The 12,142-nt window shown below is 39.7% G+C and overlaps 1 protein-coding gene across 1 annotated transcript; it reads left to right on the top strand.

Annotated features, from left to right (window-relative positions):
- The first annotated feature begins 2,092 nt into the window (after positions 1 to 2,092).
- ccm2l (CCM2 like scaffold protein) lies at positions 2,093 to 12,051 on the top strand. Its single transcript, XM_084427204.1, has 10 exons — positions 2,093 to 2,256; positions 4,225 to 4,392; positions 4,473 to 4,556; positions 4,654 to 4,837; positions 5,297 to 5,952; positions 7,149 to 7,278; positions 7,679 to 7,742; positions 8,103 to 8,253; positions 8,846 to 8,984; positions 10,737 to 12,051. Exons 1-10 carry the CDS (start codon positions 2,227 to 2,229, stop codon positions 11,015 to 11,017), a joined length of 1,887 nt encoding a protein of 628 aa, XP_084283330.1. The 5' UTR covers positions 2,093 to 2,226; the 3' UTR covers positions 11,018 to 12,051.
- Positions 12,052 to 12,142: the final 91 nt, after the last annotated feature.

Raw genomic sequence — 12,142 nt, forward strand, 5'->3', positions numbered from 1 at the left:
AGGAATGTCAAAATTTAAGGATGTGACATTTATGCGCATTCCCGGCCGTGAGACTCTCTTCCATAGAGACACTCTATGACTCATGAAATTAATGTGTAACGTGGTATGTGTAAATGTCTGAAACCTAAAATAAATATTATGTGGTTGAAAACACTGAATAGTTGTGATATATGACAAGCGTTGAGTGCGTCCATCTCTGGCTCATCTCTGGCTCATCGTCAGAATGCTGACGTCATTAGCAGAATGCTAGCGTGTTATGGGCAACAACAACTCAACCTGTAAGAAATCGAAAAGAAATAAGTACTCGTTCATTCAACTTTCGATCTATAACCCATGTTGACCTTGCAAAACCTACAATCAAATCTGAGATTTCTCAACGGCAATCGGGTGAGGGAGACAAATTTAGCCGTCTAGCCCCATTGACTCCCATTCATTTTGCACTCATGGCGAGCGCCCCCAGTGGAACTCTGATTGGAACTACAACCAATAGGACTTAATAGGGCGTTGGAGTGAACAGGCTTTCCGTAGACGGGCTTTGATTGAATCTAGCAGTTGATCACGTGATGCACAATCCCACCGGTGTGATCATGTCAATGGGTTAAATGTGAACAAAAGCCTAAATTCAGTCTGTTCATCATATAAACAATCGAGTCTCTTCAGAAAAATTGGACTAAACCGCTCAATTCATATGGATTAGTTTCACGATCTCGTTGAAGCATCAAACTGTGTCAGTTGCGTATCTGTCATTGGAGGTAACATTATAGAAAGCTTGTGATTTACCGCATCAAAAATAACTTCATTTGTGTTCCAAAGATTAACAAAAGTCTTACGGATTTGCAACGGCATGAAGGTCAGTAAATAATGACAGAATTTTCATTTTTGGGTTAACTATGTAAGCCTTGTTTACTGAAATCATGCGACTTTTGGCAGTTTGATACGCACTCCGAATCTGGTTCGAAATAAATAATTCGCAAAGGATTCGAAGCTTCAAGAACCGTGTTTTGAAAGCTCCCATCACTAATTATAGTAATGTTCCAATTCAGTAGTATCTGTGATATACTATCAGTTAGCTACTACATGTCCAATATTCCCTTGTAAACAAATGCAAATTGTTTTTAAAGTGATCATACACTTACACTGTGTCTGTGAGGAGCAGTCAAGGAGTCTATGACAAGGCTAGAAACAAACTTACACACTGTTTTAAAATATAGCTTCATACCACATGAAATCTTTCATTGATTCCATCTTTGGATAATTTATTAAAGTTTATTTAGCTAAACTTGCTTCTTTTGCTTGAAGTTTGCTTTCATCGCAGATTCGCAGTGCTGCTTCTTGTATGTAGAGCCTACTTGTTTACAATTTGCAACCATTTCCCCCACCACATCTCAGTGCTGTTGCTTGTTTACAATTTACAGCCATTTGCTGTTGTCTCAGCACCGTTGATTAGCTTCTTATAATTGAAATCATTTGCTACTCGTTATAGTGACTCACAACTTTTTGCTGTTTCGTTAATTAAATTTGGATAATTGTGTAATTATTATTATTCATATTAAAGTTCTTTAGACACAAGCCACGTTTTTGATATTTTAGTCAAACACATTTTACATAATGTTACTCAGCATTTGGGTCACATTGAAGTGCGTCCACAGTGCTGACATGTTCACCTGTTAGCTTATCCATGTTGAGTGCACAAAATAAATGCAAACAGTCAAAACTTGACATCAGTGAAGTGATCATTAAAAGTGACCCGTCAAAACCATTTCGACCAAAACCGAAAACACTTTTTTTTTTTTTTTGCTGCTGAAATGTTGGAGCATCACTAGCTTTCTTTCTTTACTTGCAGCCGTTTTTTTTTTGTTGTCTCAAGTCTATTGTTAATTTGTTTCTTTAGCACTGTAGCAGAAAACACATTATGGTTAACAATAAGGGTCAGAGAGAGGGTGAAAAATGGTTATAAACCAAAAATATGACTTAACACTCTTTGTGTGTGCATGTGTGCAACCCCATTTTGTGTACTGTATGAGTATGTTATCAGTACTTTGAGAGTGGAGGTGCTGAGGATTTTAAATCAGACTCTCTGGTGGAGTTTCCTGTCCAGCAGGAAGTGTGTTTCCTGCCCAGTCATGCCTGGCTCCAGAGGGCTGAGAGGAGATTGGGCCTGTCCTAAACAGAGACACACACACAAACACACACTCTTGGACACAGCTAGCCATCGGGCTGGTCAATATGGACTATGAGCCCAAGCGAGCCAAGAAGGTAAGTTGTTTTGTCACATTATACATTGAAACTAGCTGGATATGTATTTAGGAATAGTTGTTTGTTGCCAAGTATGTTGTGTATTCTATGTGAACCTGATCATGTGACAACTTATGTTTACATTGACATGTACTGTATGTGTGTGTACCCTTCTCCATCGCTAATCTTTATCTGATATGCCACACAAATGTTTTCATATTCATGTACACAAATTCATTTTCAGTTTCTCTTGCATTCAATAATTACTGTGGTTTGTCTCTTCAGTGACAGTCTTAACCTTCTATTGTACAGTTTTGCGTCCACGCATGAGTTTTTTCCTCATCAAGACTCAGTATATATGTGACTGAGTATAGATTTGATGCTCAAGAAATATTTCATACTTTTGAATTATAGTGTATAATTTTCTATCACACACATACATCAACTCAGTATATTTACATTTTATTACATTTTTATCTTTCATTGTTTCAAATGAGGTGCAGAGCCTAGCATTCTTCATTTTCTTTTAAAGTGCTGATTGCTTGAGGCAACAAAATTCCTCCCAAATATTTTAAAATATTTATATTGACTGTGTTCCTTGTACAAAGGTATCATAATGTGTACCAGAGAGAGTTAAATGATTCTATATGGCAATATGCAGTGTTATGCAGTGTGCTGGATACCAATTCTTCTGAGGTTATGTTTCCAGAGATTGCAGTTCTGAGCCACATCTCAGTTCAAAGCGTCGTCTCAGAGGACTGAAGCTCTCTGGTGTAACTGTCGTTGGCCAGTAAGGGCTGTGTGTGTAAACCTCACTCCCCTGATCTCAAGAGGCGTCCTTGTTAGCGCGCCTGCCTCCCACACCAGAGACCCCAGTTCGAATCAAGTTGGACCGGTTGCACTGGCAGCAGGACAAACAAACACAAACTCAAGAGATTTCCTAAAAAGATAACTAGTCTGAAGGCTACTGCATCCATATGCAACATCATCAGTGCCATCCAGCGCTGATCACATCAGGAAAAAAAAATACTAAAGTTTGAGGATTTTGAAACATTTAAAACAAAGATACATTGTAGCATGAAATGGATAACAAATCTGCTCTATTTCTGGGCCACTAATTAGATCGCAAATCCTCTGAGCCATGGGACACTATAGTATAAGAAGGCCAATTAAAGCTTCGCATTGTCTTCAAAGGGTTCGCTTATTATGTATTTCTGTGAAAAAAATCATTGTAGCTTAAGTTAGTAATGGAGTTGTGTTTTAGTTTAATGATGGAGTCATGGTTGATGGAATGATTATTTTGTATTGCCTTCTCTTAAACTGAATGCGTTTTAACTAACACACTGAAAGCAGTCGTGATGATTGATAAGCCCCATTAGATTACACACCGTTACCGGCAGGATGTGATTGATTCACAGCTTTACGCATTCCTTACATATTTTCCTCTTTTCCTCACACGCATAAACACACACCCAGCCTACTGAATAAATCAGCAGGTTGTCAGTAGGTCATGTTGTCTCTAATCTATCTTCCACGTCGAACAGCTGTCTCACTGATGTCAAAGTTGGAGCAGCAGGCTGATGTGTGTTACATCATCATAAAAGCAGATTTAAACAGGCTTTCACAAACTGACGTCAAGCAAGTGAACTTAAATCATACGCATTGTGAAGACTTTTTGTGCATGCTCATGTTCTGAATCATTTCAAATCTGAAAAGGGTTCCTGTAGTGTTACTAAAACAAAGCTTATATTTCTTAAATAGTGCAATATATGGACTTTTTACTAAGAATATACAGAGTTTTTTTGTACTTGTGCTTTGGATATGGAAACCTGTTTCTGCCTGAGAGTAAAAAAATATATAAAGGAACTCGTGCTATAGGCTATTGCAACTTTATATCTCACACTTGTTATTTTTTTCCCCATAATTGCACCTTTTATCTCTCGTTGTCACTTTATATCTTGCTTTCCTCTATCCAATCTCTTCTCTCAGGGATTTGTGTCTCCGATAAAGCGTCTGGTGTTCCCTAAATCTAGCCGGCGACAGGCGGACAAAGGCAGTGTGTACCGTAGACCCCTTCACACCGTCCCCCTCTATCCACCCGACTACCTCATCCACCCAGAGAGACTCATATACGATTATGTGGAGAAGGAAGTCAAGGTTAGTCTGAAAATTCAAACATATGAAAAAGATCACATTCACGTTAGACTTTTGTGAATGTTTGCAATTGTTACCAACAGTTCCTGGGACACCTGACATGGGTGTCATGTTCCCTGAACCCATCGAGCAGAGACGAGCTGCTCCAGCTTCTGGACACAGCCAGGGTGAGAGCGATTCCTCAAACAAAGTCATTGTAATGTTGTTTTTAGATTCAGAAGATGGCTTAAATTATGCATTCTGTCTCTCTCTTTCCATCCATAGAAGCTGAGGGTTTTGCCTCTGAAGACCAGTGTGGAACAGGACTCTATTCTCAGTCTGTCTGCTCGCTGTCTGCTGCTTACCTGGAGAGACAATGAAAAACTGCTGCTGAGAATCCCCACACATGAAATCGCCGCAGCCTCCTACCTGCGGGATGATGCACTGCACCTACTGGTGCTCAAAACTGGTCAGTAGGAATGTCAGGAAGGATGTACATGTAACATACCGGAGTTTACCCTGGTTACTATCTTTTCTGTTTTAGTAAATAGTTAATGCATACAATTGTAAATGTCTGTTTCTTTAGTAGAGTAGATTGTACTTAATTTGACATTCATTTATACATTTTAGGGATACAGTACATTGCATATTTCTAATTTACCTTTATTTATTTATTTATTTGAGATAAATATGGGAATGTAATATCAAAGTCTGAGACACAAAGCAAAGTTTAAGGCCTTGGCACATTAACTGATAAAATCGATACCTTGAATGTAGATCACTTTAGATTAAAGCATCTGTCAAATGCATACATTTAAATGTAAGTGAGACATTTAAGTGGTAAGTGGTTTGAATTTCCAAGGTAAGCTTTTGAAATAAATAATATCCAGGATGGGAGGGATCTTCATTAATGTATTTGTCTTCTCAGGTCTGAATGTGGACACTGTACTGGCTGTTAACAGTCTGGAGAACAGGCCAACTGGTCTGGAGAGCCGCAGACAAACTATAAGCAACACTGACCCAAGGCCTGCAGGGGGCACCATGGAGCGCCGCCACACCATCTGTGGTGTGGACTGGAAGCTCTCTTCCCGCCATGAGCCCAAACAGGGTAGCGCGGGTGGAGGAGTTGGGACTGGGGGCGGAGGAGTTGGGACTGGGGGCGGAGGAGTTGGGACTGGGGGCGGAGGAGGCGGCGGTGATAGTGGCAGCCTGGAACGGAAGCGCGTGAGCGGGAGTTGGGAGCGTAGGCAGACCCGGAAGCCGTGCGGAGGTAGCTGGGAGAAACGGCCAGTGAGTGGCAGCTGGGACCGGAGGCCTGTAGGGGGCAGCTGGGAGCGTCGGGGAGGTGGTGGGGTGGTAGGAGGTAGCTGGGAGAAGAGGCACGGGACTGGAGCTAAATCAGGTGGAAGCTGGGAACGGAAACACACGCCAAGTGGGAGCTGGGAACGCAGGCAGGCTTGCACGGGAAGCTGGGAGAGGGGAAAGTCCTATGGCAGCTGGGAGAGGAGGAACCATAATCCTCTGGAGCCCATGCCATGCCCTGATGCCTACTGCAACCTCATCATACTGGCTGTGGAAAACAGGGTGAGGTTAATGAGTCATTTGGATGGATGGATATATTATTACGCAATACTTGTGGATGGATTAATAAGCAATGGATGTGCATTGATAAATGGGTTAAAAATCCATTAATATGGATGGATGGAAATGTTCAAAAATGATAGATGGATGGAAGGAAGGGTGAACAAGAAATGTCTGGATTTAAGGATAGAAGTCAGGGATGGGTTAAAATCCATTAATGTGGATGGATGGATGAGTTAATATGTAGTGGGTGGGTAGAATGATAGATGGAGGACAGGGTTAAAGGGATGGGTGGATGGACAGTGGATGAAAGGGTTAATGGATGGACAGATGAAAATGTTAAAAGTGATGGATGGATGGATGGATGGATGGATGGATGGATGGATGGATGGATGGATGGATGGATGGAAAGGTTAAAAAGTGATGGATGGATGGATGGATGGATGGGTTAACAAGAAAGTCTTGGATGGAAGTGAGAGATAGGTTAAAACTCCATTAATGTGGATGGATGGATAAATGGATGGAATAAGTTAATATGTAGTGGGTGTGTAGATGGATAGATGGAAGTCAGGGTTAATAATGGATGGATGGATGGATAGATGGAAGGGTTAACATGAGATGCCTGGATGGAAGGATGGAAGTGAGGGATGGGTTAAATGCCATTAATGTGGATGGATGGATGGATGGATGGACAACACAAGCTTTCAAACCTTGTTTTTGTGGCATTTGGATAAATACATAATTGCTTTTGTATATATTTAAGATGATTATGAAGAATGACTTTATCTGTGTAAGTCCTAATCAGTGTGTGTCAGCATCAGGAGTAAGAATGCTCCCGGTGAGCCGGAGCTGTGCTCCTGCTGACGAGATGAGTTGTGTCAGCTGTGATGTAAACACTGTGCTCAGAGTAGACTCCCCTGTGATGTAATGCCCAGACTTATGTAACGGCATGCTGTGTCAGTGATCTGTGCGCCTCTGTGTGTGCCTGCGGACATTAATATGGATGGGATTGTGTTGACCCACATTACAGTCTGGCTGCTTTTGTGGGTGTGCAATATATGCATCTGTGTGAGACAGAAACGCAGAAATGTGAAAGCATATAAATGTTGTATGTGGCTGGATGCCTGTTTAGCACTAGAAATTTGATTTTCTCTTTATTTGATTCTTGTATTGATCACCTATACATATTACACACACAGGATTCTGCAGAGGAGTACTGCGCCCTCATCTGTCAAATGTTTCAGATCATCTATGGACATCAGACCATTGAATGTGTCGACAGGGCGGGATATCACTACACCATGCCTGACCGCTATTGGCTGCAGAGGAGTGAGTGACAAGCCAGTTAGAAGGCGTTTTTAGCCTTTCATCAGGGGCACAGGCCTCATCAAAAAAGTGTTTTTAAATCCTGTTTTGGATATAAATTGTCTTTAACTGCAATATAGAGTTGTTCAGAAGCTCGTGTCCTCGTAAAAAGGGTCTAGTGACGCCCTAAATTAATCCCAGTTGGAAACTATTGACCTAAATCAAGGGTTTTCAAACTTGTTGATGCCAAGATCCCATAAATATCATGATCCTTGTGAGGATAAAAAATATGATCTGGAAAATATTTACTTTGTATAAAGTTGTAAAAATATATTTTTTTCTGCTCAATATTAAATCATAATATACAAAAATTCATAATAAAATAAATAACATGTCTGTTTTTCTCCATCAATTCTTGTCCAAGGTGACAGCTGCCTTACTGACATGACATATGGCTATGACACAGACTTCAGCTGCTGCAGTTCATAGTGAGTGTCTGTTTGTGCCTTATAATTCGCAAAATCTGTTTATGAATTATCATTACATTCTTGCACTCTTTTAGGTTGTACATTTTGATTTTATGAATTGCCTTCTCAGTCACTAGCAGCTCAAAAGGTATTATAAAATAACAACCCTGTCTACCATTGTTTGGACAAACAGGTAGTCCCATCACACCCATTTTTTGATTGACTAACATATGCTGTAGTCTGTTTTTTGCCTATTTAAAAAAAAAAAACTATTTACATATATTTGAGGTAAAAGGGGGTATGTGCAGTGTTCAAAATTGCTTTGAAGCTCTGTCACATCTGACTTCATGAACTGTGCATGTGTGTTATCTCTCCTCACAGTGATGGTTCACAGGAAGCATTTGATCCGTATTATAGTGAGAACTACAGTGAGAGCTCATCTCTCTCCTGCCATGAGTCACGTCGAAGCCTGGCCTCCACACACAGCGACTCTGAGCCCTCTAATGCCAGTTTGCAGGAGTACATGATCATTGTAAGATGCTTACGCACATAAAATTATGTAATTCAAAGGACAGTTCTACTAAGAATGAAACGAAAATGCCATCATTTACTCTCCCTCGCAAACCCATTTAAAGTCCCCCTGTAGTCAGTAATTTTATCCCTTAAAACTCATCTTTGATCACCAAAATTACATATTTAAAAGCTTTTTCCTTGAAAATCATGCCTTAAAATAGCTTGAATGTAACTCTACACCCTTGCCTCGTTTAGTATACGCAGTTATATGAATATGCAAGTCAGCCCCGCCTCCACTCACTCACTCACACCAGCTCAGAGATCCACTGGTTGACGATCACACGTTGACCTGATTGGTTACAAGGTAGTTTGTGACGTCAGAAACACCAGCGATTTTTTTGAAGAACATGCAATTCTTGAAACTTTTAAAATCACAGAATCGTGATTATTTTAATATACCAATACTCCCAGTCTGAAAACAAGCAACTTTGGGAGGTTGAGTAAATGACAAGCATAATTTTCATTCAGGGATGAACGATTTCTTTCCCTGCAGTTATCCTTAATAATTTTGTCTCTTTGTTGTTCTGTTGTATTGTTTTCTCATTGTTTAGTTGAGGAGCAAGCTGACGCCTCAGGAGATTCAGCAGTTTGCTCTGTTCCTGAGAGAATACAGACTCGGTGCTCCGATAGAGCAGTTCTGCACTGACCTGCTGCAGCTCTATGGAGACTCACGCAAGTTCCTGCTGCTTGGTGAGAAACGCACAATACAAAAGTCACCATTCTCTATCCCTTTCTCTTTCTTTGCTGCTTTTGAACAATTTGAGTGCCTGTTTAAATTCTCAAGGGGCTTGTTTGTACGACCGGGTTTATTTCATGCTGAGATCCTCTCTTTATACAAGTCATATTTCAAAAGTCATGATTTATCAGAACAGGCATTGTATTCATGGTCTGTGTAATTGCTGCCTGTCTATCATTAGCTCATTAGAGGGATTAGAGTAACAAAAAGCCTAATGAATATTCATGAGCACCTTGCTTGCACTGGAGCAGTCATGGCCCGACAGCCTTTCCAACAACATCACACTTTCACAGCGTGACAGAATTACAAAACTCACTAAAACAACACCAGTCGCTGTGGGAAAAGAAACATGACACAGACTATAAATAGCTCTATGACCACGATTCACAACTATAAATAACTACCATCCCAAATAGATCTGTATCTAATACATATTTAGAATGTGAGTCATTAAATAATTCAAATGAATTGTACAGTATTCCCACTGCGACGCAAACTTGTCCAAGTTGATTAAAATACCTTGTGGATACGTGAGTTGGTAAAGGATAAAGCAACTCGCAGCAATTGTGTACGACAGACACAATTACATAACACTCACTGAGCCACTTATACCTCATCTATCCTGACACTCAAGCAAAAGGCTGAGTCAGCTTAATGCTGGTCTGAATGAGTGTGAGACTGTCCACTCTTTGACTGCAATTTGACTGCAATAACATTGTTAGTGTTAGTTGTCAGTTGCAGCGCTGAATGGAGACAATTCATCACAAACATGTTTGAATGCAGTCACATTCTCAAGGGAAAAAGCAGTTTAAATGGAATTAGTATGTTTATCTGGTCTAGAGATCTCATAACGTGAAGTGTGTGTGTGTGTGTGTGTGTGTGTGTGTGTCCATGTGTGTGTCCGTGTGTGTGTGTCCGTGTGTGTCCTGGTAAACCTACATTATGGGGACAAAATGTCTCCACAAAGATGTCAATATCCGAAATCCATGTCCTTGTGGCGATATTTTTTGGTCCCAATGAGGAAAACAGCTTATAAATCATACAGAAATATTTTTTTTAAACTAAATTGCATAAAGTTTTCTGTGATGTGTAGGTTTAGGAGTGGGGTTAGTGTCATGTAAAGTATAAAAATCATTGTATGGAAACTCCCCAAAACATGAGAACACTGCATACCAGGGTTTTTTTACCACACATTATGTGGTAAATTATGAAATGTTTAAATAAAAATAAAATTTTATTATACTAATATATAATAATTCTAAAAATATTTTTAATATTATTTCTAAAAATATGTATACTACTATTCATAAGTTATGCTTACCAAGGCTGTGATAATTTGATCAAAATTACAGTAATATTGTGAAAAAGTTGAAAACGTGTGCTTCTGAATATTTTTGTGGCAACTGTAGTAAAAAAAATTCAGCATTCATTAAAAACAGAAGTTTTTACTGCCAATTGTGATCAGTTTAGTGTGTCCTTGCTGAATAAATGTATTCATTATTTTTATTTTTTTAATCTTACTGACCCAAAATGTTTGAATAGTGATATTTTTTTAAATATAAAAATCTTTATAATGCAGCCTACTTTTTTTTTATAGTTAACATTTTATAAAACAAGTATTCTCAATTATAATCCAACAAATTCCTACTCTCTAAGAATACAGGACTATGGTGCATTCTCATGTATTTCCTCTCCCCTGTAACCAGGCATGAGGCCCTTCATTCCAGATAAAGACGTAGGAGTGTTCGAGACATTTCTGGAAGACATCGGGATCCGAGAGGGTGGGATTTTGACAGACAGTTTTGGCCGGATCAAGCGGAGCATGAGCAACACATCGGCCACAGCAGTCCGTGACTATGATGGCTGGACCCTCCCCTCCGGTTCCCAGGATTTTAACCGCAGAATTGATGACATCACACACAACATTGAGGCTTTGGGATTTGAGGAGGGGAATGGAGACATAGAAGAGGAGGACTATTACCTGTGAAACGTACAGAAAGAACTGAGAGAAATATACAGTATATATATTTGGAATTTTATTAGGAAACCTTTCAAATAGTTAAACATTTACAGTATATGTGCACTTTATTAGGCCACTAAGTTGCTGTTCATGAAAAAAGTCTTTGCGTCAGATTTGCATCTGTAAATCTGCGTATTATTTGCATGCAAGTTTGGTTATGTTTTACATGAATGATTTACAAAAGAGCTTCAGTGCAGTGAGCAAGTGCCACAAAAGAAAACAAGAAATGACATTATTTGAAGAAAAGGTCACTTAGATATAAAAGAAGAAAATGAGAAATATGATGATGATGACAATGATGATGATGAGTCTGTTTCCACCCAGTGTACAGTTACAGTACACAGTAACCTGAAGGGTCAATGACTATGGCTGATGTCTGCAGGGAGAACAACTCAGCCTTGACATTCTTTCCAGTGACAGTCACCTTGCCACAATCTGATGCCCTTCCCCTCTCTACCCTCTTGTCTGTGCCAACATCTGTGCCAACCACAGGCGGTTGATGGGCACTGCGCCCAGCATTAGGGGTTATCAGAATGGAACATACATCTGTCAGGCTAAACGTTTGTTATGTAATGAAACCAGACAGAAGAACAGGGCCAGGCAGGGTTTGGATTAAAGTTAAACCTCTTCTCACACCCAAATAATCTTAGTACACAAACCAGCAGGGGACAACTGGGAACAAATTTTTCTCACAGGCCCTGTGACAAGTCAAGGGGTCAACTAATGTCCTCTGTGGAAAAGCCTAGTCATTGAGTCAGAGGATGGAGAGCTCATACATTATTACATCATATACAGCCTTGACTCAAAAAAGGACTAATTTGGAGACTTCCGAATTCGCAGAACTGTTATAATTATGTAAAATGTAAAAAAAGTATAATATTGTGATACCTAAAATGTGATTTGAAAGGACACATTTTGCTACTCTGCAGTGAGGCATTTAAAGTAAGACTAATATCAGTCCGCTTTAGATATAGACCTTTGATCTATGAATATGAATATTTAAAATAAATATAATAACAAAACAGCAGAAACTGCATCAGTCCTTTATTTTCTTTCTCTCCCCTTCCTCACAGAGCGCGCCTGATGCTTTAT

The sequence above is a fragment of the Rutilus rutilus genome (genome assembly GCF_951802725.1).
Source record: "Rutilus rutilus genome assembly, chromosome: 13".
NCBI lineage: Eukaryota > Metazoa > Chordata > Actinopteri > Cypriniformes > Leuciscidae > Rutilus > Rutilus rutilus.

Bases quoted from the DNA above. Each gene is read 5' to 3' on its own strand.
- ccm2l (XM_084427204.1), top strand. From the start codon at position 2,227: ATGGACTATGAGCCCAAGCGAGCCAAGAAG. The intron at 4,393-4,472 runs GTTAGTCTGAAA...TGTTACCAACAG, and splicing joins ATGTGGAGAAGGAAGTCAAG to TTCCTGGGACACCTGACATG. The intron at 8,985-10,736 runs GTGAGAAACGCA...CCCTGTAACCAG, and splicing joins ACGCAAGTTCCTGCTGCTTG to GCATGAGGCCCTTCATTCCA.